Genomic DNA, 26,721 nt, shown 5'->3' with positions numbered 1-26,721 from the left:
TTTTGTAGATGGGGAACTGAGGCACAGTGAGATGATCAAGATCACGTAGGAAGTCTGTGATGCAGCAGAGAATTAAACCTAGGTTTCCGGAGTCCCAGGCCGATGCTCTAACCACTGGGCCATTCTTCCTCTCCATTGATTAAGGCTCCTACTTCCTTGATAGTGGCTCATACACAAATATACACACATTGCAGGGGGAGACTTTCTGCTGATGTATACAATGTGTTTGTATAGCTTGTTTTTGTATATGTACATATCAAAATGGGAACTGTTTTTTGTACGTACACAATTCTTACATAGACTACCTATAGAAGTAAGTAGCACATATTTTTTTCTCACATTCATCTACACTTACAGTATTTCAAAGAATATTCCAAAATATCTTAGCACAAACGGGAGAGTGAAGCTGCCTGATAGATCCCTAGCTGCAGAACAACAAAGGCTACATTATAAACCCAGATCAAACACATGACTTTAATAAAAGACTTTAAAAATAATTAGTTAATTTATTTAGAAAGCTGAAAGTCTCCATTTCTGATCATTCTTATCCTGAAAGGAAGTAGGTGCCCAGCTTCTGCCTCTTTTAAATGCTTTCCCTCCCTCTTCCTCATATTTTGAATTATAAGCTTGTGTGTGTGTGTGTGTGTGTGTATACATATAATGTGACCTCTGTGTGTGTATGTATAGAAATATTATGTGGCCTACATTTTTGAAAGTGACTCGATTTGGAGTGCCTAAGTTTTTGGGTTTTGAGACACCTCATCACTGTCAGGAAAAGCTGAACACCCATCTTCCAAAAAAACCCCAAACCTCTACAAGGTGTCTCGGGTTGGGCACCCAAAAATGTGAGTATCCAAAATCACTTGCCATTTCTGGGAAAACACACACACACACACACACACACACACACTCTCTCTCTCTCTCTCGGCAAGAAAGATGTAGAAAATCATCACATTTGGTTGGGTTTCATAGACATAATTAAGACCAAAAGACAACCCCCAGTTTCTAATGGTTTATTGTAAATAACCCCAGGACCGTATCTTTGATAATTACCTTTGTACCAACATGGTAGAAAATCATTTTGATACCCACTGGGGTTTCTGGTTGTGTCTGTCTCTGTTTTCTGCATTGGGGCTCTGCTTTTTCTTGTGTGTCTGCTTAATGAAACCTTGCCCATATTATGTTCTTCTCTTGCATCCAGCGTTTAAGGGGCTAGCAGGAGGAGACAGAACTCCTTCATCCATGCCTCAAATTTCATCCATACTGTGGGGCATTCTGCAGAAGTAGTCTGAAATTGAACTAACTTAAATAGGTGATTTAGCCACAGCTGTCATTGATTTTATTGGGAGTTGGGTGGCTAAATCTCCTAGTTGGGTTTGAAAATTTCAACCTTCCTGACCTTGTTTCAGATGTAGAAAAATATGGCAGCCTGGTTGCCTTCGTGCTTTCAGGAAAACCTGGTACCTATTTGCTACAGTTTTGGCTTTCAGATATTAAACATATTACAAAAATCCACTTTGTTAATATAATGGCAATATGGCTGTAAAAGGGTATGAATTAGCTATTCTACTTCTTTTGCATTTTGAGATACTACAGTTAGAAGAACTGTGAATCTATCCAATTGTATAAGAAAGAAGCTGACATGCTCAAATTCCAAGATTTAATGCATCCCTTAAAAGATGTGTATGGACAGCCCTTCACTAGTTAAGTGCTAAGTTATTATTACTATTTATTATTTACTTCCTCGCCTATTTTCCTCGTACTGAAGAAACAGGAAATATTTCTGGTGTTTCATTTTGGAAGTGAAATAAATGTTTTCCCTGTGGCATTTGAAATTTTAATAATCCATAATAAATAAAATCATATATAATAACATAACTGGTTTCACTTGGCACTGCGATCTTCTAGATGCATTGCAACTGCAGAAACATAAATAGTTACAGCCTTCAAAAGCCCAGTTCCTATTTGCTAAATATACTTGGCTTGCTTTAAATTCCTTTGTGTGCAGTCATTAATACAATCCTCTTTGACAGCATTTAATTAAAGTGCTTTTCTCTATTAAATTCATTAAAACTTTTTTTGCATACAACTGTTTCCCAGACACTGAATGTTAAGGACCTGTAGGCCTCTCTTTAAATAACTTCTGTCTCCTCATTGTAAATTGTTAATTAAATTTAACTTAGACTGTTTAAAATGGCTGGGAAAGGAAAGCCAGATTTCAGGATATGGTCCCAATCATGTCTGTGATTTATTTTTTAAAATACGTTTTTCTGTGTAGCTATAGACTGTATTTCATATTGTTTATGATCATTGCTATATATTTAAGCCGGAACAAAATAAAGAAATAACCTAAAGAACTAATTTTCATTACAGTTTTAAAATGTGCATATTTTTAGGACAGTTCTTTAGCCTGAGAGCATTTGCATGGGAGGAGAAGGGAGGGAGTAGTTCAGTATTAATAGATTATTGACAGTTTAATGTCTTGGCACCTAGACAGCCCATAAGGTATAATAAACAGGAAGCTGTCTGATGTGAGAGCAGTCAATAGCATATTCAATCAGAACCTTTCAGTTAATTGCTGGTTGACCTCAGAGATTTCCTGTAGGAAGTACTGTCTTTTCTTTAGAACTAGAAGAACCAATATGGTTTTCAGATTTTGATCTCATGATCCTTTTTCTTATGTTGGCTTGGGCAATGGTTTTTTGCATTGCTCCACTATGGGGCATTGGAACTATACTAATAATTTTCTTTCACCTGAAGCTTTTTGAACAATGTTTTGCACACTTGGGACCCTTTTGAGTGCGCTCTTCTGTAGCCGGGTATTGCAGATGTGAAAAAGGTTCTATTATTACAAGATTGGTCATTAAGGGGCTTAGGGCTAGATCCTGCATTCCTTACTCAGGCAAAACTCCCATTGACTTCAGTGGAAGCGTTTCATGAGTTAATAAGGAGTAAGGACTACAGAATTCGGCCTTTCGTTTATTTGATAAGCAAGGTAAAGTAGCTGTTTGGAGTCAAGAGAGTTAAAGAAAACAGAGTCTAACCAGGGTCAGATTTCTTCAAAGCACATTACATAAATTAGGCATTGTTCTGGTACCTCTGTACATGAGCATATTAAAAATAATTGGCCTGCCTTCCCGAGGTGCTAAGCAACACAGCTCCCAATGATTTCAATAAAAGGTCACTCAGCACCTCTCAGAATCATACCCCATGTGTTTTACAGGTGAGCATTGAACACTGATGTGTGTGCTGGTCTTTACAAGTGCAAAACAGGTCTTGGTTTGTATTTAGTTTCTCTAATTTCTGTACTTAGCTTCTCTAATTTTTTTCGACTGTGTATCTTGATAAGATCTAGATGAGCTACAAAGGCAGGCAGGCAGGAAGCAAGCCACAAGGGCATTTCTGACCCTGACGAACTGTAAACCATCTGCTCATTTGGGGAGGAAGGCTGCATGGAAAACTCGGTTGGAAACTCTGCAATGTTTTTTTCTCCAACTTTTGACTTCCAAAGCGTGTGCGTTCCTCATGTGCGATCGCTTGTAAGTGAACGGCTGCAGTCCTGGTTTGAGGCATACTGGTTTGGGTCTCTTTGTGACAATGACTACTCTAGTCTCCCCTGGAAGCTTTTGTAGCAGGGCCAGGTTAATTTACATTTCATTCAGTCAAGAGACTTTTTTTTGTCTCTAGATCTTGCAGTGATTATGTCTTTAGCCACTTCTCGTGCACGTCAAGCTTTTCCTTTGCTGAAAGGAGTACTATTGTTTTTAAACTATAATTTTCCCTTGGTTTTGATTCATTCCTTTGGCTGACTTCTTTGCCCGTTTGCTTAGAGAAAACCTCTTGATGCCACTCTAGAGGCTGGATTCTGTTCTCACACTGGCTTTACACCAGGGCCGCCCAGAGGAGCGGGGGAGCAAGTGGGGCAATTTGCCCTGGGCCCTGCAGGGGCCCTCACGAGAATATAGTATTGCAACTTTTTCTTATGGAAGGAGCCCCCGAAATTGTTTTGCCCCAGGCCCCCTGAATCCTCTGGGCGGCCCTGCTTTACACTAGTGAAACACCACTGACTTAAGAGGAGTTGCTCCTGATTTACCCTGGTGTAAGTGAGATCAGAATTAGGACCCATAGCTCTCTATAGAAAGGTGCTCTTGGGTGCTGCCTATAAATGCGTGGGTTGTAAAAGGTTGTAAATTCCTGGTTTCAGGCTTATAAGAGGGGTAAGGGAAAATAATGGAGATGATGACCCCTTTCCTGGAGTGTTGCAACTGATTATGGTAGTTTTGATTTATGCTCTAACTGATTTTAGTGGGAGATGGAACAAAACCATGGTGAAATGCCACAGAGTCAGTGTACAGGTTCCAAGATACATGCTTTGCCCTTGGGTAAGTAATAGCAACATATATGTATTTAACTCTGAGAAGTTGCTGGTCTGAAGATGTTTTAAGTAACTTCCTAGTTTCATCAGTACTTCTCAGCAAACTGATTATCAGTGCTGCCTGGACTGAAGGACTCCCACATGGAAGACGTATATATTAAGTTTCTTTTATAAACTACATTGCTTCTTATTTTTTTGGGTCAGTTCTTCCATTTGTGCAGGCACACAGCCCTTATACATGCCAACAGGAGTTATAGGAGTAGCACAATGGAAGTTTATAGCAAGAGGATCTAGTCTTCCATTTCTTGGTGGTACAAAATTATGTAAATAAAGGATCTTGCACTTATAGTGCAAATCTAAATCTCCTCTTACAGGGATCTCTGCAAGCCTCCTTTAAGCCTCACTGTATCCCTGTAATGTAGGTAAGATCACATGTAGTAAGTAAACTGGGGCACAGAATGGTCAGTCGTCTTCCCCAAACGAGTCAGTGTCAGACCTGGACTAGAACTCGGAAGTCACGACTCCCAGTCGCTTGTTCAAACCACTAGTAATTCCTTAGATTATGAGGCCAGAAGGGAGCATTGTGATAATCTAGTCTGACCTGCTGCATGACACAGGCCTTCCCTGAATTAATTCCTGTTTGAAGGAATTAGTAGCTCCATTGGGAACAGAAGCCCACAGACCAAGTGACTTGCCCAGGGAAGTGTTTGGGAATTCTGGGAAGTGAATCCAAATTTCATGAGTCCCAGTTCAGCGCTTTAACCACAAGACTGTTATCGTTGTACTTACACTGCCTTTGAATACTTTCCCTGCCTTTGCATCAGCCATCCATGTCTACACTGAATTGTTTCCGTTTTTTAATCAAAAAGAATGAAGTACATTTTATTTTTCAGTTGCATTTTTGCCTAGTTTTCTGAACAGAAAACATCTGTATTGCCAGTATTGCACAAGTGCAAACAATGTAGGAAACCTTTCCTTACAGCCTGCAAGTTACAACATCCGTCATGTAATATAGGAAAACCGGTACTGGTCATAATTAGTGTCTAGTGAAAAATGGCAATTGAAACAAGACTAGCAAAATGAGATAATCGTCCAGTGTTTTCAAGACTTCCATACCTTTTCAAGAGTGAAACGCAAAGACAAAGGATCTTGGTTATAATTCCCCAAAATCTACTGTCTTCTGTCTCATAGTCCCTGGAGAACTCAGCACTTTGATCATTTGACTTTATTTACCCAATTTTAAGCTAAGGGTATAATAAAGCGTATTATGCCAGTTGTGTGTGTGGTAATGCTGGCTATTTTGCCTTTTACCATGGCAGTTGATTATAATGCGGTGTTTAAGACTTGCGTTCTAAAAAAAGGAATATTTATACTTTTATGTGTTTGATTCACACAGTACAGTTTGCTCAAGTCCTGTTATTAAGTGCACTGGTGGTTACGTCTAGAAAGCAAAAAACATGCTGAATAGTGTTTTATCAGCACAAATCTACTATTTTCACTAACCATAACAGGCAGGTTCTTCTGACTTCTGAGTGCCCCTATTGTAAAAATTAACAGAACAGTTGGATATTCTTGGAACCCCAAATAGCCATGTGTGAGGACTGAAACAGTTTGATGGGACAAATAATTACCCGCCAGAATAAAATGTCTAATCCAAACATATCCTCCCTTTAAATAATTCAAAACCCTCTTCTCAATCTAAGTAGCTGGAAAACTGCATGATTATAGTGGCGCCATTTGTGCCACCATAGTTATGGGGTTTATAACTTGACCTTAAACTTTGCTCTAGGCTGGAATTTGGCAGGACATATCTCCCGCAGGCTAACGGCAAATCCTGTATGATGTGTGGAATAAAGAAGAAAATGCATGGAGTGGGAACTTTGAGATACAGAAAGTACCAAAAATATGTCAAAAGTTTAGATGCATTTTTGGATGACTTTGACTGAAAAAGTGGCTCTATTATTCAATATGATGGTTTTGCCAGCTTTCAATTAGGGATGGGCGAATTGCTTTGGATAAAATAAGAACCAACCCAAGTCTTTGCCAAAAACTTGAACCGCACCCTAACCAAATTCAGATGGAAGGAGTCTAAGTACAGTAGTGCCCCAAAATGCCATCGCCCACCTCCAGCTATGCAGGAAACATCGATCCTTCCTCTTGAAGGAGGTTCTGGCTCCAGCAATCCAAGCATTTCTCACCTTCAGACTCGACTATTGCAGCTCCCTCTCTCTGTGTCTGAGGGTGGGTCGGCACAGATGCTACAGCTTATACAGAATGCAGCAGCTTGCCTCTTGAGCAGGAAAACATACCCAGAAGCACCCTACTCATGTTTTGCATTCTCTAGTGACTTCCTGTTAGCTTATGGAGCCTGCTCAAGGCCTTTGTATAGAATTGTTATGGCCCTCAATGAGATGGTGTCTGGATGCCTCTGAGGCAGCCTCTTCATTTGGCACCTCCTCTTGCATTAGTTGGCAGTCAATAGTGCCTAGTATGCAGCCCCCAAGAGCCAGAGATGGGCCATTCTCAGCAAAGGGCCCTTTATTGTGGAAGTCCTGCTGTACCAGAGATTAGAAGGAATCCAAGCCTGACATTGGTGGCAGTTTAGATGCTGTGATGATGGGCACCCCAGAGATACCCGAGACGGAGAGAAGAGAGCTGTGATGCTCTCCTCCCCCAATTGCTTCTCCGTTCTTCTCACCACTTTACATGTAGGCCCTGCCAGGCTGTTCTCACAGTATTTGCAATCTAATCTGAAGCAGGAAATGCCAGAAATCTTGATAGAAAGCTGTCACCTCAGAGGTTTCCAGGCCAAGTTTTCAGACTCAAGAGGCTTAGGTATTTAGAGTGCTCATCTCTTGGGCCTGTCACTCCAGCTGGTGGCAAATGACCATGTGTATCTCCATGTGCTGGTGGTGGCCACTGCACTTTGAGGATGACTCATTACTGATGGCTGAGTAAGGCAGAGTTTTCACCTTTAAATCCCCTCACGAGTTACAATAGGGAGAGGACTGCCTTTGCTGCACCAGGGAGCCATTAGAGCCCTGCTGGCTGAGACACGTGCAGAGAACAAAGCGCATCCACCAGCTGCAATGGCCATACCAAATCCCCTGCCTGTGCTGCCCACTTTTTGGGCTGATTCCTTCACCCTCTTTAAAATGAGAGATTGCAGCCACCCTGTGCTACAACCCACATCTATAATAAGGCCTGTCTGCCATCAGAGACCCTGCAGCCTGGTTTTCACCAGCAGAAGCTGGAGTGAATCTGGCCTGTTTTCCACATAGTACGTATCCACATAGTAGGTATGTGATGGCTCCACCTGTTGGGTAAACAATGTTGTTTATAAAATTCTCATAGTGCAGATAGATATTGGAGAGGAGTGTATTCTCTTTCACATAAAACTACGATACAATAAACCTAAGGATCTGGCTTAAACCAGAAAGAGATGGGAAATTCAGAGCTAATCCAGTGATCGTTGGCTTGAGCTCATCTACGTTCTACTATAAAATCAGGTAGTTCCCATGCACTGCACGACGATGAAAGCTTTCTCTGTGTTTTTGTGTGAAGAGTTTAGTTAGTGTTAGGAAAAGTCACCCCATCCAGACACTCATGAATTACTTTGCATGTTCAGGGTTGTAAATTTTTTAAACATTATACTGGCAAAATAGTAACTCTTGTGCAGCCACGTGCTGTCTATTAACATAGATCAGGAAGGGGAAATAAGCCACGCATTACTGGAAAATAAGGTCATGATTTTGGTAAAGTAATGGAAGAAAGTTTTCTCTTTTTTTGAGACTGATTTGTAAACATTCTTCAAACAACTGTGAAGACTGTAATTCTATGTTTTAAAAAAATTCCCATGCCCAGATGTTTTTTATAGTAACCATAGACCTGTCCAAATGTTATCTGGTCATCCCCAGTTGTCGCTGTGAGTCATATCACACATGTAGCCTCTTAGCAGCACAGTGTAATCAGGCTGTAATTTATATTTTATCTCCAGTGATGATAGCTTTTAAAAATGTTTTGTGGTGTATTTGCTCTTTGATGCATGCTAAGCCCCTATTAGCATTAATGGGAGCAATGTGTGCTAGGAGGGAAGAGTACACCTTTTTATTTTTTTTTTAAGTCAACGAGATTAATTGAATTTTGCTAACACTTTACACTTATCACTTCTGATGTGATGGCAAATGCAGTACACTACTGGACTTTTTTCCAACTCATATTTTTTTAAGGAGAATGGAACAGTTCACTCCTTTGTCTCCCTTATCTAGAAATGCAATTAAAGTTTGTTGCTGCTCTAATAAAAAAAAAAATTAAGAATACCACGATAGCTCAGTCCTTCATTTCTAGTCCTCTGCAAACTGTTGGGTGCACAATGAATGCAGGATCGATCCCTTGTTTCAGAAGCTCTGTGTTTGTTCTGTCTCTTGCCATTTTTTTTGATCACTGTTTATTTCTTGCCCTTAAGCAACATGACTGCCATAAAGCAAGAGGAAGCGTATGGAATGTATGCTGGGAAGCTGGTGAAATGAATTGCACTCAACTAGTTCCTCATTCACATTTAGAAACTGGGCTTGTACTTGAGTTTGGGTTCTGTGTGGAACCTTTTCCCCTATCCACCTAGCTCAGAGAATTAATATGTTGCAGATATGTTGCCCTTCTATCTCGCTTGTGTGGCTATGTTATTTATTTATTTTTCAAATTAGCTGCTGTCTCTTTGCAGCTGCAAAGAAGAATTAGGGCTGTTGGTTTAAAGATCATTTTAACCAACTAACCCATAAAGATTTATTTGGGCCCTGATAAAAGGAGTTGCATTATATATCACAAATTGTATGATTATCTTTGGTGCTGGTGTTTACTCTTGTGAAGCAATTATTAAACTGCATTTAAAAAAAAAAACAATACACGAGAAATGCCACTAGCATTTTGGTTACAATATTAAAGGAAGCTCAGACTAAAACTAGATGAAAGTGAACATATATATCCATGTCAGACTTCCTACCATTTTGCACGCTCATATTGATTTCTTTTGACATGGTCTTCTTTTATTGAACACCACATTTTTTTTAAAATCCCTTACCCATAACAGTACCTGCTAGGAGCAATTGTAAAAGGAAACCAAAGTATATTAAACCTGCCTGAAGTCAAAATGTAATCTAACACCTGTAGTCTGCAATTTGTCATCACTTCATAGATACTTTTTCTTTTTTAATAACAGTTTGGATTTTCCTGACTTTTGACCTTAGGATACTGTATAATCCAAGAAAAGCAACGGAACTAAACCACAGTCTTTAACACAGCTTTGTGGTGTCAAGATGTAAAATCATAGACATGTGAATGAACCCAAAGAAAATACTTCATTTGGGGCTGTAACTTGTGCTGCAATATTTAGCTAAATGAGTATATTTTGCAAGGCGCAAAAAAAAAAGTCTCACACCACTTCTTTAAAAGGAAAAATGAGCACAGGTGCAAATTGTAACTTCTATTACAGTTTCTCATGAAGACATTCCTAAAAGCCTGTAAAGTGTCTCAGCACAGGAATTCTGTCTAATTAATGCTTTTTGCCAGTGTGACCCAGATTGGAAATCCTGTTTGTGTGTAGGTTTGTTTACTGCAGTGTCTTGTTCTGGTCTATTCTTGTACAATACAATGTATTAAGCTAACTCTTTGCAGTCTGTGGGCAAGATACGTAAATACAGAGCTCTGTGTGTGTGTGTGTATACATCTGTATATGTCTCCAGTAGATTAATATAATATAGCTAGGTAGTACTTCTTCCTAGGCATGACTTTTGGCTGGCTGGTTATAGTAAATGATAGCATGCTAAGGGTTAATCCAAATCTTGGAGTGGGATACCCTGCTTGTGAGGTGTGAGGGTATGTAGCCACTGACAGAGCAGCATGGGAACCCTTTGATTGCAAAGTTAAGTCTTGCAAATGGTGATTATGAGTCTAATCCAAAGCCCACAGAACTCAATGGGAGTCTTTCCATTGACTTCAGTGAACTTTGAATTAGGGCCAAGGAAAGTAACTGTTCTGAAGTGGATGCTTAATGTGTTAAATTGTGAACTGAAAGTCCCATGAAGGACCTGGTCCTTTTCTCAGTGAAGTTGGTGACAAATCTCACTGACTTTAATGGGAGTAGGATCAGGACCAAATGTCTGTAATGGATGCAGTATGTAACTGGTCTAAGTGTGTGTGTACCACTGTTTTGTAAAGCTCTGGTAATCTCTTGTATCTGTCTAGCATTAGGGTTTCATGGGCCCAACTAGACTAAAACTCCCCATAATCGGCATCGTAAGAGTTCTTGTTGCAACTACAATTTTGGGTTGTCTAGGATAATATTATAAATTCCGAGTGCGGGTTGTTTCCTAAGAACATAAGAACGGCCGTACCGGGTCAGACCAAAGGTCCATCTAGCCCAGTATCTGTCTACCGACAGTGGCCAATGCCAGGTGCCCCAGAGGGAGTGAACCTAACAGGCAATGATCAAGTGATCTCTCTCCTGCCATCCATCTCCATCCTCTGACGAACAGAGCTAGGGACACCATTCTTTACCCATCCTGGCTAATAGCCATTTATGGACTTAACCACCATGAATTTATCCAGTTCTCTTTTAAACACTGTTATAGTCCTAGCCTTCACAACCTCCTCAGGTAAGGAGTTCCACAAGTTGACTGTGCGCTGCGTGAAGAAGAACTTCCTTTTATTTGTTTTAAACCTTCTGCCTATTAATTTCATTTGGTGGCCCAGGGAGTGTAGGCTCTTGCCGAGGGGGGCATTCTTTCCTCTCAGAAAAGAGAAAGCAAGATCTACTGAATCTTTGCTGCCTCTGACTTCATGTTACAGTAGCTTTATGGGAACTGATATTGCCCAGCGTAAGCCATCCTCAGAGCCTCCAGCTGCTCTGAGTCACTTCTGGCAATATAATCCCTGCAGAGAGAGAGCCTGTACTTAGAAATTTTACTGTCTTCTCCTTTGGGAAGGTAATCTTATGACCCAGTGACAGGGATGGCTATGAGGATGAGGGGGGACACCTAATAATAACTTCAGCAATTTCTGAGAGAATGTGTTAGAAGTAATGATCTCACAGACTAATTCTCTTTGCTAAGAAGGAAACAATTGAACCACATTGTAAAACAAAGAATTTGGGGTTTTGATGACACAAATCATGTAGAAATGTGGTTCCTGTTTCTAATCAGTTGTGACAGTTATATAGGCAACAAAACCTGTTTTTCACAAAGTAAGCTTTTTTAACCTTTAGCTAGCTGGCAGACATTCAATGCACAATGCAACACATACATATAGTTATTCGATTGTCTTATTGGGGGGTGGGAGAGTACATGTTCCCTTAATGACCGGCCATGTCGTCATCTTTAGTTCTAGATGGGGAGAGAGTGGGGTGGAAACGAATGTTAATGAATCTAGCCAAAATTGAATACTGTGCTGATGAAGAACTGTAGTTAAATGGAGTTTGTCCAGTTTGGTTTGTTTCTATGGGACCTACATCTGGTAGTCTTCACCTGAAGCCTGTTTTCTCATCCAAAATCATCGTAATGGAGATGGGGAGCAGCTACCTGTAAAACGGAGCAGTGGCCCCTTCCCCCACCCCAATATTTCTTTGCTTTAGCTTTTAAAAAGAGCACGAAACCTTAGCTTATGACAAGTAATCCAGCTCACTCCCGTAATGATATACTACATTATATACTTTCCTAAACTTAATCATTCAATATCTTACTTCCTTCCCTGCAGGCATGTACCATTATATTTTACACATGGCTCCCAGCTGGTTTTCATTGTGGCCTTCAAAACATATTTCAATACTGTGCGATTTAAGACTAGTCACTCTGTCTTTTTAAGTCAACTTCCATCGTATTAGCTTTTTGTACGTTTTCTGTCGGCGGTGGCTCATATATGAAAAGTGAATGTTTGTGTGTGTTTAGAGTACATGGGAATAAAGCTCTATTTCATATGGCATCTTTCGGACAACGTCCCTTCTAAAATGGCTTAGAATGTAATACTGCTTTTACAGCTCGAAAATTAAATCTATTGGACAGACAGAAAAGCAAGTCGTATGGGTAAGGGGTGAGATATATATCTTCAAATTAGATTTGAAAGTAGGTGGAGAAGTAGTGAGGCAAGGAGACAGGAAGTCCGCTCCAGAGGCCAGAAGATGCAGAGAAGGAGGCTCTTAAACAATGTCATCCAGCATTGGTGCGTAGGGACAGAAGAGAGCCGTGCTAAAGGAGCAGGAGGAGAGTGGGGAAAGGAGACCTGTGAGACAAGCATAGAGCAAGTCAGTGGAGAGTTTTAGAAACAAAGGGGGCAAATTTGAACTGAATCCTTCAGTCATTAAGGGGCCACGGAGATGTCTAAGTAATGGGGAGGCATGGTCATGCTCCTGGGACAGGGAAGAGAGGTGTGTGGGAACAGACTCTGTATAGTATGTGTGTGTCTCTTGCCATCAAGCAGATAACCAGTTTTATTTTGGAAAAATGTGTTTGCTGCATATGTCTTTCTTCTCTGTACCCTCCCTCCACAGTCCAGCAGACACTTCATGCATATTCTTCTTTGACAGGTCACCGATTATAACTTGCTACCTGTACATGTGTATAGAGTAGACACACATGCACATACCCCATCCTTTAGCGATAAAGAGAATCTGCAGTGATGCTTCTATTCTGTAAGTGAGCCAGAACAGCATTAACCAAAAATCCATGAGTACATAATGTGGTGTGCAGAACACCCATTAACGTCCATAGGAATTTTGCATAGAAATCAGAAAAATGATGACCCTAAATTCTAGAACTGGAACTACAATAAACTATATAGTTTCCTTTGTGATGATGTAGTGTGCAGAAGAGTAAATGAAATAATCGAACAGCAGAAATCAACTAGTGCATTTTATGAAGCTTGTCCAAAGGAGTTGCTGTTAACACCAGTCTAAATTCAGAGTAATGCCACTGAAGTCAATGAGGTTATTGTAGATTTACAATGGTGTAACTGAAAGTAAAATTAAGATTGTGTTTTTAAAGAAGTTATTAATTCAGAGAAAACCCAACCTTTTTCCAATATATTGTACTAAGCAGCCATGGTCAGCATATTCCCTTCTGGGAAGGGTAGGAAGGTTGCTCCATCTCAGAAAGGGTTAAAAAAATTACGCTGTATTTATCTTTTTTTTGCACAGCCCTCTTTTTGATTTGATTGCTTTGAAGATGCTGTAGGCATCCCTTCATTTCCTTCAAATTAAACCTTTTACTGCTGCTGATCCTGTATTGTTGGGGTTTTTTCATCATTATATTTGATTGGAAGTCTTGTAACATTTTTCAGATGGATCACTTCTCATGCTGTTTATTGAATGGGAAAAAAAAATTCACTTCCAATTCCAACACGAACAAGCGGAGTAACTCATACTCTTTCTGGATGCTTTTGTACCTATAATAGCTGCTGCCCAGGTTGTGATAAGCAGTATTTCTTGAGGCTTCTAGTATGCAGCTTTCTGAAGTTCATACCATCAGTTTGTTCATGTAGTTAAATTTCTTGTTGTTGACGGCTCTGTGTTTTAGAATGCCAAGGTACACAACCATTGGAGATTGTTCAGGAATGGTCTGTGAGAGGACATACACTGGGCCAGATCATTATTATCTAAAAATGTGACTGAAAATCTCTTAGAAACAAATCCATGGACAAAATAAAACCTCCAGAGAATAGTCTAATTATTCAGTTAGCTGGAACATTATGCTTATTTTATTGCAGGAGACAGGCATAACAGAAAACGCAGCTTTTCATTTTGGTTTTGTCTTTTTTTTTTTTTTAACTAGTGCAACTTCTCTGATACCTCCTGTGTTTGTATGTACAGAAATGGAACTCTGATCCATTGACATTGACTGTGTTCATTCAATGAACACCCCTCCTTGTAGATGGGTCCTGTCAGAATTGTACCAACCTGCATTTCACCAGTGCTGACATCTGCTTTTTAACTGCGGAGGGCAGCCCTGCCATGGGCAAGGCTAGTGTTTTTATGCCTAATGCAATTAGGATGTTGAAGTACTGTAGTTCTCACTTTTCTGCTGATGCTCGCATGCCACAATGGACCACACGAACTTTCTGTTATTTGAAAGTGGTGAAGCGAGAGTGCCAGGAACATTCATTTTAATTGGTCGATGTTATTTAGGCCTTACCACTATTTTATTGCTCAGTGCATTAGAGTTCTCCACCACCAGCAGTTACTGTATCATTACAGATGTGATTTTTGCATCTTCTGGGCTGATTGTTGGTATCGTATGGATTTTTAATCTCTGTACAGATTGTCTGTCTGTTCAAACAAACACACACATGAGTGTGTGGGTAGAGTAGAACCAATCTAATTCAGCACCAGATTCTGCCTCCTTGAGTCACAGTGAGTAGTACCTTAGTTGTCGAGTAGCCCAGTTGATTTCAGTGGGACAACTCGTGGAGTAACGTGAGTAAAGGTAACATAATCTTTCCCTAAATGTGAAAGTGTCAATCTCAACTCACTTTTCAGCAATAGTTTAATAGCAGCACATTTCTGTGAGGTGTCTTATTACTGAGACTGCATTACTTTTACAAAATGTGTTACAGTACATTTATTAGTGTAGTGTGAAGAGTTATGATAAATAAAATGACATTTGGCCAATTTAATATGCCCATGGAAACCGGTCTTTGTCCGGCTAGCTGGAAGAAAAGGGGCATTGCCCCTTAAAGGGTCTCCCTTACAGCAAATGAGAAGAAGGGGAAAAGTTTACAGGGATGGGCAGGAAGCAGTTGAGGCCAGGTTAGAACAAGAACACTGTGTTGCCTTTCCTGCTGACCAGAAGAGTGGGGTGTATTTATCCCCATATAGCCCTGTAAAGACCCTCTTTACCTGGATCGAGCTGGCAGGCAGTAGGGGGATTATAATGTTACAACTTTCAGGGAAAGTGTGGGACCTTTAATGAAGGGGGGAGACAACCTAGTGACAGATGATGTGGAAAAAGCTGACGTACTCAATGCTTTTTTTGCCTTGGCCTTCACAGACTAGGTCAGCTCCCACACTGCTGCCCTGGGCAACACAGTATGGGGAGGAGGTGAGCAGCCCTCAGTAGTAAAAGAACAGGCTAAGGATTATTTAGAAAAGCTGGACATGCACAAGTCCATGGATCCAGATCTAATGCATCTGAGGGTGCTGAGGGAATTGGCTGATGTGATTGCAGTGCCATTGGCCATTATCTTTGAAAACTCATGGCAATCTGGGGAGATCCCGGACAACTGGAAAAAGGAAAATATAGTGCCCATCTTTAAAAAAGGGAAGAAGGAGAACCCAGGGAACTACAGACCAGTCAGCCTCACCACAGTCCCTGGAAAAATCATGGAGCAGGTCCTCAAGGAAACCATTTTGAAACACTTGGAGGAGAGGAAGGTGATTAGGAACAGTCAACATGGATTCACCAAGGGCAAGTCATGCCTGACCAACCTGATTGCTTTCTATGATGAGATAACTGGCTCTGTGGATCTGGGGAAAGCAATGGACGTGATATATCTTGACTTTAGCAAAGCTTTTGATATGGTCTTCTATAAGGTGGATAGAAAGCTGGCTAGATTGTCGGGCTCAACTGGTAGTGATCAATGGCTCCATGTCTAGCTGGTATCAAGCAGAGTGCCCCAGGGGTCTGTCATGGGGCCGGTTTTGTTCAATGTCTTTAACGATCTGGATGATGGGATAGATTGCACCCTCAGCAAGTTTGCAGATGACACTAAGCTTGGGAGGGGCGGGGGCAGAAGTAGATACGCTGGAGGGTAGGAATAGGGTCCAGAGTGACCTAGACAAATTGGAGGATTGGGCCAAAGAAATCTGATGAGGTTCAACAAGGACAAGTGCAGAGAACTGCACTTAGGATGGAAGAATCCCATGCACTGCTACAGGCTGGGGACCAACTGCCTAAGCAGCAGTTCTGCAGACAAGGACCTGGGGATTACTGTGGATGAGAAGCTGGATATGAGTCAGCAGTGTGCTCTCATTGCCAAGAAGGCTCACAGCATATTGGGCTGCATTAGTAGGAGCATTGCCAGCAGATCGAGGGAAGTGATTATTCCCCTCTATTCGGCACTAGTGAGGCCACATCTGGACTGTTACGTCCAGGTTTGGGGCACCCAGTACAGAAAGGATGTGGACAGATTGGAGAGAGTCCAGCGGAGGGCAACGAAAATGATCAAGGGGCTGAGGCACATGACTTACAAGGAGCGGCTGAGGGAACTGGGCTTGTTTAGTCTGCAGAAGAGAAGAGTGAAGGGGAATTTGATAGCAGATACGTGAAGGCAGATGACAGAACAAGGAGCAATGGGGGAGGTCTAGTTGCAGTGGGGGAGGACTAGGTTGGATATTAGGAAACACTCTTTCACTAGGAGGGCGGTGAAGCACTGGAATGGGTTACCTAGGGAGATGGTGGAATCTCCATCCTTAGAGGTTTTTAAGGCCCGGCTTGACAAAGCCCTGGCTGGGATGATTTAGTTGGTATTGGTCCTGCTTTGAGCAGGGGATTGGACTAGATGACCTCCTGAGGTCTCTTCCAACCATAATCTTCTATGATTCTTCTATGTAGGCGTATATGTGGTGGACGTCCAGTGCAGGTACTCAGTATGGAAGGGATACAGTTATCTGATAAAATGGATTGGAAAAGGATTTAAAGGAAATCATCCTTTATGGGAGCTGAGCAGGGGAGCTTGGGGCTCCTATGTCTTGTCAATGGGGAGCTGACGCTACTTCCTTCTCCTGGTCCCTTTAAGGGGGGCTGAGGAAGAGGGTTTAGGGCACCTACATCTTGAACAGGAGGGAGCCAACCTGCTCCTTCCTGTGTTGTCCAATTTGTTGCCGAGTACTCCCAGATATTATACGGGAATAAATTTGTAGCCTAATTAAACCATATCCATGGCCTCCTGTCTTTCTTCTGGCATGGATGGACAATGAATAGAGGTCACTCTGATGCAGATACCTTAATATTTGTTTTCCTGTATGCTCAATTTGGCAATCCACAATGGAGCCGTCTCTTCCAGTATTAGTTTGAATTAGCAAGGTTCTGCTCCGTGTGTGTGTGTATGTGTTATATCTTGGCTTTCTCAGGGAGAATAGCTACCTTTATATAAAATTCAGTCTGAGCTCTCAACTAATATCTATCATTTTAGTTCAGGGGTCAGCAACCTTTCAGAAGTGGTGTGCCGAGTCTTCATTTATAAACTCTAATTTAAGGTTTCGTGTGCCAGTAATACATTTTAATGTTTTTAGAAGGTCTCTTTCTATAAGTCTATAATATATAATTAAACTATTGTTGTATGTAAAGTAAATAAGGTTTTAAAAATGTTTAAGAAGCTTATTTAAAATTTAATTAAAATGCAGAGCTCCCTGGACTGGAGGCCAGAACCAGAGCAGTGTGAGTGCCACTGAAAATCATCTTGCGTGACGCCTTCGGCGCGCATGCCATAGGTTGCCTATGTTTTAGTTCTTCTAAACAATTTTAATGTAGGGTTGATTTTAACAATAATTTACATGCAAGATGTTTGAATATTTAAAGCAAAGACTTGAAGGATACTTTTCAAGTGGGGAAACAAGATTTCCTCCTTTTTTTGTGAAATATCAGGCCTGTATTGATTTTGTTAGCTCGGTAGCTTTGAGTTCTGATCGGTATTTCCCTGCATTCTGAAGAAACCTCTGGACAAAGGCAGCCTTCAATCCTGTGGGATTTTTTTTTGTGTGCCAGTAATATCTGCTTTATGGACTTTGCTTTAAAGAAAGCATGGGTAACTCCGATATAGCTCTAACAATTCAATGGAAGTTTCACCTGAGGTAATGGCTGAGTAAGGCCCTTTCTGAGTGATTATAAATGGCTGTTAGGATTCTATAGGAATTACAGATGCTTTCTTTAAACCTGCCTCCAAAAAGTAGATGATATAATAGTGGTGAAAACTCTTTAGAGGGTCAAAGACTGTGTCTGTCCAGAGGCTTCCTTAGAATGCAGGAAAATTAATTATTTGAACTCAAGGCTACTAAGTTAACAAAATGAATACAGACGTAGTGCAGTGAAACCTGTTCAAAGGACACCTTTCATAAGGCAGATTCTTATCTTCAGAGACTTTCCCCAAAGTATCCCCTAACCCAGTGGTTCTCAAACTTTTTTTTCTCAAAGCACTTGAAAATTGCTCAGTGTCTCAGCAGACCACTTAATGATCTTTCCAAATGTTGTTTGTACCATTAGCTAAGTATTGTTAAGACCTTTGGATAAAAGCTCTATATAAAAAAACCTTAATAATAATTTAAAAAAATTGTTCTACAAATAAAAGCACACAACTCATATTTTAATATCAGTAGTCTTACCTTTTTAATGCGATGGATGTGCCCTCTCTACCCCATTGCAGCAGCCCCCAAGCTGGGGCTAGGAAGGAGGGCCGTCTCTCCCCAGCAGCTCAGCCCTGGAGCTGGGGAAAGTCACCTCTTTGTCTGGCTGCCGCAGCCCTGCATGTCTCAAATTCCTCCCACCCCTCTTCTCACCCCACTGCCCCCTCTCACCTACCTACCCCCTATTCTCCCCAAGGCCACCACCTCACCTTACATGTGCGTCTTCTCCAGGGTCCAGGCACCTAATTAGGGGAGCCACACCTGTGCAGCTGCACTAATTAGGTGGGTGACCCCTATTGTCTTGTGTGTGGCCACCAGGTGTGCACCTTAGAGAGAACTATCCGTGAACCACCTGAATGGAGCTTGTGGACCACAGTTTGAGAACTTCTGCCCTAGCCATTCTGGTTACAACACTACCCCTCCTTCCATAGGCACCAACTTCCACTGTTCCCGGTGGGTGCTTGACCTCACCTCTGCACCACCCTCGCCCCACCCCCATTCCAGCCCTTCCTGCCCCATTCCACCCCCTTCCCCCAAGTCCCCTCCCCTGCCCCACCTCTTTGCCGCCTCCTCCCCTGAGCATGCCACGTCCCCGCTCCTCCCCGCTCCCTCCTGGAAAGTCCTGAGTGCCGCCAAACGGCTGTTTGGCAGCGGGAAATGCTGGGAGGTAGGTGGAAGAGCGGGGACGCGGCACACTCAGGGGAGGGGGAGGAGGGGAGCTTGCCTGCCGTTGGGTGCAGAGCATGCCCCAGAGCACCCACGGAGTCGGCGCCTATGCCTCCTTCACTACAAGGCCATCTCTTTTAAGCAGCTGACGTTTGTTTGTCCCTTGAGTGATTGTTTAAGACAGTGATACTCAGACCTCAGTGGTTCAGGAGACAAATTAGCGATCATCATTACCCCAAAGAGCCACTGTAGAGTGAATTCACCATTCCATTTTCTCTCTCTCTCTCTTTCTGTATATATATCCACATGGATATATAGATATAGATATAAAATTCTCACGGCAAAATGACTGACCAAGTATTAACCACCATCTGTAGTTGATAAAATAATAACATAGTAAAAGCATCCTGATTGGTTAATAACTTAGACTGGTTAATAATGAAATCAGTGTTTTAATATCATGTGCTGCAAAGAGCCGCAGGAGATCCATTAAAGCATCACTTGCGGCTTACGAGCTTCAATCTGAGCATCACTGGATTAAGACAAGTTTCACTACATTTAAAAAAGGAAAATACTGCCACGTCTATCTGAAAAATTTCATTATATAAGTCTTTGTCTAAAAGCAGTTCTCATAGGTTTTAAACCAAATCATATAGTTTGTTATGCGATAGCATGTAAACCAAGATCAGATCCCCTTGTGATAGGCACTGTACAAACACATACTGAAAGACAGTCCCTGTCCCAGGATACAAAGGGGTGAAGTGACTTGCCCAAGGTCACACAGACCATCTGTGGCAGAGGTGGAATTTAATCTGCCGGGGATAGAACCAAGCTATCCTGAATCCCAGTTGACTCCCATGTCCACTGGTCTACAATACTCCCCAACTTAATATCTAGCTCTGGCCATTTTACTTGGCCTTTCATATTTTGTCCTTCTGAATCTGCATTTACGGTGCAGTTGCTTTGTGGAGAAGAAAGGGATTGGAGAATAAAAATTCACAAGTACATCTGTGTACTAAAGGGTGAAATAAAACCTTGTCTAAATTCTGTCCAACTGCTGCATATTTCAAGTGGCCTTTTTAACCAGAGGGCTGGCCACATTTTCAAATTGTGCAGAAAGTACATTGAATATGTGTATATGTTTAATTATATAGGTCCTGCATAGACAGCAGTCCCAGCCTGCAAAGGAAAACACACCTCCAAGAGAAGAGGCCCCCCCTCCACCTGCTGAGGACAGTTGTGCCAAAAAGCCAAGATCCCGCACCAAGATATCCTTGGAAGCTTTAGGCATCCTTCAAAGTTTTATCCATGATGTAGGCCTGTATCCTGACCAGGAGGCCATTCACACTCTGTCTGCTCAGCTGGATCTGCCCAAACACACGATCATCAAATTCTTCCAGAACCAGCGTTACCACGTAAAGCACCACGGGAAGCTAAAAGAGCATTTGGGAACAGTGGTTGATGTGGCAGAGTACAAGGATGAGGAGCTGCTGACTGAATCGGAGGAGAATGACAGTGAAGAAGGCTCCGAGGAAATGTACAAAGTGGAACCCGAAGAGGAGAATCCTGACAAAAGCAAGGCAACTCCTTCAGAAATTGATCAGAGATAATGTGAGCCCATGATACAGAAAGCAATACATTGATCCAAGGATTTTCTGTTTGTTTTCACTAATTTGTTTTTTTCTCTTTTTGCATTTGTTGTTGTTGTTTGTTGTTGTTTCTGTTGCACACGATCCGTGTGAAAACTGAATGAATTCAGCATTGTCCAATTAAAACATCGCCTTGACATAGACACTTGAGTGTTACACTTTTACGTTTGACTGAGATAATAGTTGTAATCACATAGGATTATGCCTGTTTTAATCTTGCACTTATGAAAAGGACATCTAGCAAGTAAACAGGAAGAAAAAGACCTATGAAATCAATGAAGGAAAATTTACAGCTGTGTGCGTGTGTGCGTGTGCGTGTGTGCGTGTGTGTGTGTGTGTATACACACATAAAATTTTATATATATAAAAATTGCATGGGACAGAACTTTACAATCCGAAAGTATAGACTGTGAAATGAGTTCTTTAAAGATGAAACTTGTTTATGTATTAAAACCACTTCACAATGAGTTGCTTTGGCTTTTTGATAACTGCCGCCTGCTCTCAGGGTGTGGTGACTATTTTTGAATTCCTATTTATTTTCTATGTTTATCCCTGATTTTTTTTATTATTGTTATTATATGGCTTCCTATCTGGCAACTTGATGGGTAATTTTTGAGGTATGTATTTAAAGACATAAATCAACACTGCCAAAAAAAGAAAAGAGAGAAAATGGGGGAAAAAAAATCAGGGCACCTTAAAAACAACTACTATGTTAAAGTACTTTAAACCACAGTGCATACGTAAAGTGATACAGCACGTTCCATTATTCAGACTGCCCTTTCTGTAGTGAACAGATGAATTTTCATGGAATTCAAAATGAGTAAAACTGAAATTCAGTGCATAGAAGACTTGTCCGTTAATGAGGTCTTGATTAAAAAAATAGCATTTTGGGATTTGATGTATGGAATTCATACTATGAACCACGTTTTACTGTGGAGTTTATTTACTTGTTCTCTGTTTCAGTTCTTAAAATTTAGACATTTTATACCTTTTATTTTTTGTTGCTTTTAGTTTTTATTATTATTTTTTGATTCAACATAAAGTCAAGTTAGGAAACTAGAACGTCAAAAGCCACATGGGTAGAAAACTGTCCAGTTAAATGGATTGATAAAGGGGGTCTCCCACTCTTGGCTTCCCTTTTCCTTTCCCCTTTTATGGCTATTAAATTTGGGCTTCCTTTGTTTCATGCACATTATTTCAGTGGTACTAAGCGCTCTCAGCCACTGGTCTCACAAGCTGCAGCCCACATTCAGTGCATGGCAGCCCTGATGCGAACACATTTTTCAATCTTCCTGCAGCCTAGCAGCTCTAGGTAATAAGAATGAGCGGCGATATCTGTGTAGTCACCGTCTTGTCATAAATTGAAACATTTTCCCAGACACCTAACCTAGCAATTACATTACATAAAGCAGAACTTATGCTGACTGACTCTTCAATGGTATGAGCACTAAAGCTGCAATCTACTATAGTTTCCAACTGTTTGAGGCATCTTGTTGGGAGCCACACCAGGTGGCATTACTTCTCACTTCCATGTAATGATTTCCAAGAGAAGACCTCACCTTCACTACTATTGCAGCTGGACTTACTGCAGACTCCTTCTAAACTGCAGTCAGAACCGTATCTGCAGGGTTTCTTTTCTGTACGTGTTGTGCTTTTATGTAACCTTGACAAAGACCTCATGCAATATCGCTTTGAAAGTTATTTTCTGTTTACCACACCAGGCATTGTAATATAACTGTTAATACTATTTATATATTTGAAAGGTATAAAAGTAGGAGTAAAAACAAAAAACAAACCTCTGTGTTGATATTTACTCAGAACGTACAATATACAGGGAGAAGACATGTTGCAATACAAGCTAATTCTAGCTGCTCAGTAACCTCTGGAGTTTTTAAAGGGACTTTTTCAAATAATGTTTTGAAACATAACAGTAGCTCTGCATTAATTTTATGTACCTTTGCAAAATGATGGTGGTTTGCTTAATTAAGCCCTTCTTGCTCCTCCTTCTTTATTTCTGTAGTATGCTGCAGCTTTAATCCGAAGTTCAATGGTTGCTGCTTTATGTTCTTTGAAGAGTTACTCTTTCAAAACTGTCTTCTTTTGCTGTTACTGAAATAACTCCATCGGTGTAAAAGGAAACTGATTTTTGCCCTTGCAAGATTGTTCATCGGTTGATGACATCAACATTTGGTATCTTTTACACTTCAACCAAAAATTTTATTAGGTATTTTTTCAATGCTGAGTCTTGCCTTTTATTTTTAATTTCACTGCCAATTTTGCAGTGGTTCTAAGTGAATCTGTGGGCATTTTAGCCTGTGGTCTTGCCAGAACTTTGCGAATTACAATGCATATATGTCTATTTATTCAGTATCCATCATATAATATCTATTTGGAAAAAGAAACTTTTCTTGTAGTGCCTCTTAACAAAGCACAATTTTCCGCCTTTTTTGTGAAATAAAAAATAATAAAAAAAATCAAAAAACAAATTGTGTTTTATTGCGGTATCAACAATGTGAATAAGGATTAACATATTGTAAATGTTCTTTTTTCCATGTAAATCAACTTTATCTTTGTTATCACTAAGTGATAATTAATTTTTAACTTATGTGCATTGTTAGGCTGTTAGAATTTTTTGGTTGTTGAAATAAAACACATTCAATAAATATGACTTCATTTGTCAAGTAATTCACTGGGCCTTATTTTCTTTCTCTCTGAGATTAAGTGAACCAGGCCTATGAAATAAAGGAAAAATAAGTGTTCTTATTTTGGAAATAAGATTTGATCAGAACAGCATTACCAGTCATTACAGATGTTTGCTAAATCCATATAGGCCATTGAAGTCAGTGGAGCTTTAGTGAATTAGAGCAGCTGAGAATCTGATGCATTATGTTACTGGATTTTTACTGTGTGTGTGTACACACACACATATCATCTGTGACAGGATGGGAAGGGAGGGGCATAGATGCATTGCCTTTCAACCAATTGGATAACGGTATGCAAAATGAACTCAAATGTATAAAGATATTTGTTAGCCCGCTCCCGTATTTCACTGATGGATATTTCTGTTTATAATTAAAAAGCCACAAATGACTGCGTGTCATGAAACTTTTGGAACACACATGTCCATGGTTAATGGACATAAAAAAAGGCTTTTATTATATTTATGGCAGGGCATCCTACTGAGTGTCTAGGGGAATGCCTCAAGGATTGATGTATCTGTGGAAATGTGCGAAAATGATTTTTTTGAGGGAATGCAGATAAATGGAAAAAATTGCTCAAAATTCTTAAGCTAACAGAGTAGCGAGTGCCTGGATTCCGTCCTAGCAGACAGAATTTATATTGAACTCCAGACTTAACAGTCCTCGCTTGCTTTAGGTATTGTCATTTTTCCCACCCCCATCTTAATTCTATGGCTAGGACGCAGCAGTTCTTCCCTTAACGACTCATTTACATTCCACATGAAACATCGGCAGAATTCCTTGTTTTAAAAAAAAAGACAATAGATAACTGTGTCTTACGGTACCCAACCACCTGCTTGTCAGTTGAATTTTGGAATTTCACCAGAGACCGAGTAAAAACAACTGTATGTTAAATTAATGCTGCTGCACTTGGAAGCTACTCACACAAGCGCCATTTGGTTATGTTTTGTTTTTCTGGCACGCATAATTGCTACTTTTCACTTTATGCCACTTACCTTTGAATGAACCCTGGGGCCTTTTTCTCTCTACAATGGAAGCAATACTGTACCTATTGACAGACAACACCACCACTAACCAAGCCTCTTCCATGTCAAAGCCACAGCTTACCTAGTACCTGAAAAGACGCCTCAGTCAGGCAGTCTTCAGCCCAGCATTAGGGACTGATCACTGCTCTGAACTACCAGTGAAGGCCTCATGCATAGCAGCTGCTGGACCAGGCCTTGGGGCTTCTTCTGACTTCAGTGACCTTTTGGACCTGATTCAGCAAAGCACTTAAACGCGTACTGAAGTGTATCCTTATTCTGCAAAGGATCAGTGGGATTTAAGCACGTGCTTGAGTTCTTTGCCGAAGTGGGAACTTGGTGGTCTAAGGTAATGAAGTTCTTAGAGCTGGTTTTAAATTTTCCATTGAAATAAAATGTCAACAAAATACAGAAAATATTTCATAATTTCCCTCCATTTCCTGATTTGGGCCATTTTGAAGATCCTGCAAGGTGCTGAGTGCTTTTATCCCCATTTAAACCAATGGGTGCTTAGCACCTTGTAGCAGGCAATCAAAGAAATAGCAGCATTCATGTTTCCGTCTATCCCCTAGACCTCTTTATACGTGCACTGTATTTTTTTTAATTTGAAAAAAAAAATCTTACAAACATATGGATACTTCTTCCAAACCCTTAAAAACAATCATTTAATAGCTGCTATGGTAGAAATATTTCTATTAATAATGCTTCTATTTTTCCACACTTTACCTGCTGCTGCTGTCTGTTAGGCATGGTTTAGTCTTCCAGACATATGTATTTCCATTTAAAAACCTATGTAACTGGAAAAAATAAACATTTAAGATTTTTTTTAAATTGTGTACAACATACTGTCTGTTCCCTACAATTCATCATCATTCAAGTATAAGTATATGCCCCATCTCCTCCTTTGTATCCAGAAACCAATGAATATCCTTCGATTAGATGATTAGCGTCCCTGATTGATCAATGTTCTCTTGACAAGCTGGACCTGTTGGACATGCAGGAGTAAAAGCTACAGCACCCAAGATAAGTTGGAAAATGTGCAAAATATCATCTTAAAATCATAAAGAAGTCATTACAAAAAATCTCCATTTACAATATAAAGTGCACTGATTAATTAAAGATGCAGCTTTAATTTATTTATACCCATTAAAAAAACATACCTGTTTTAACACAAACTAAGTCAACCAACGGAGAAGTGCTGGCGGGCTGAATATTAGAGAATAGGAAGTGAAACAAGGCCAGTGTGAGGCAGAACATGTAGAAACCTTAAATCCTTGAAACCTTTAGCAACATCACTGGAAGCTAGTAATAAACAATGCACCATGGGGAGAGGTGCAATTGACATGGTACATTAGGAGTGTGCGAGTGCTGACTTTTTGTGCTCCCTATCTGAGATCTTTCTCTTATTTATCCACAAACAGCGTGAAAGGTGTTGCAGCTCATTCTCATTCAATTTACATGAAGCATGCGTTCTCGCTCCTTGGCTGTGGTGCAGATCTCAGGAAACTTGCCAGACACGGTATGTGTGAAGGATTGTAAGGGGGTAGAGGCATTGGTCCAAATAATGATTGAAATAGCTTTTCTCCTTGATTGCTTTTGAATTCTGTGCTCGTTGGTGGCCAGATTCTGATCTCGGTTACATAGGTATCATCGGGAGGAGCAGCTTGTTGAAGGAAGTGGGGTTATACGGCATGTGAGGTCAGAATCAGGCCCTGCACCTGTAAAATGAAGGGCCAGTTGCTCTGCTGATTGTCCATCTCCTGTCTGGCTTTCGCCATATGAAAGGCTTCCTGTGCACATGCTGTTGAACAGCTTCTCTCATACCAGGTATCCAGTAGTAGTAGTATTCATGTTACCATAGTACAGATGGGTCCTAATCACAGACCAGGATCCCATTGCACTAGGCACCATATAAACAGAACAAAAAGAC

The 26,721-nt window shown here is 40.7% G+C and overlaps 1 protein-coding gene across 4 annotated transcripts in view; it reads left to right on the top strand.

Annotated features, from left to right (window-relative positions):
• Positions 1 to 23,586, top strand: part of SATB2 (SATB homeobox 2) — a 224,773-nt gene extending 201,187 nt beyond the window's left edge. For all 4 annotated transcript variants that reach the window (XM_044978501.1, XM_044978504.1, XM_044978499.1 and 1 more), the window contains one exon: positions 20,576 to 23,586. In XM_044978501.1, coding sequence (XP_044834436.1) covers positions 20,576 to 21,031 — 456 coding nt within the window. In that variant the 3' untranslated portion in view covers positions 21,032 to 23,586. The remainder of the gene's footprint in view (positions 1 to 20,575) is intronic.
• Positions 23,587 to 26,721: the final 3,135 nt, after the last annotated feature.

Source organism: Mauremys mutica, chromosome 10, assembly GCF_020497125.1.
Source record: "Mauremys mutica isolate MM-2020 ecotype Southern chromosome 10, ASM2049712v1, whole genome shotgun sequence".
NCBI lineage: Eukaryota > Metazoa > Chordata > Testudines > Geoemydidae > Mauremys > Mauremys mutica.
The sequence above is the reverse complement of the archived record's forward strand: the minus strand, read 5'-3'. Positions and strand labels throughout refer to the sequence as shown.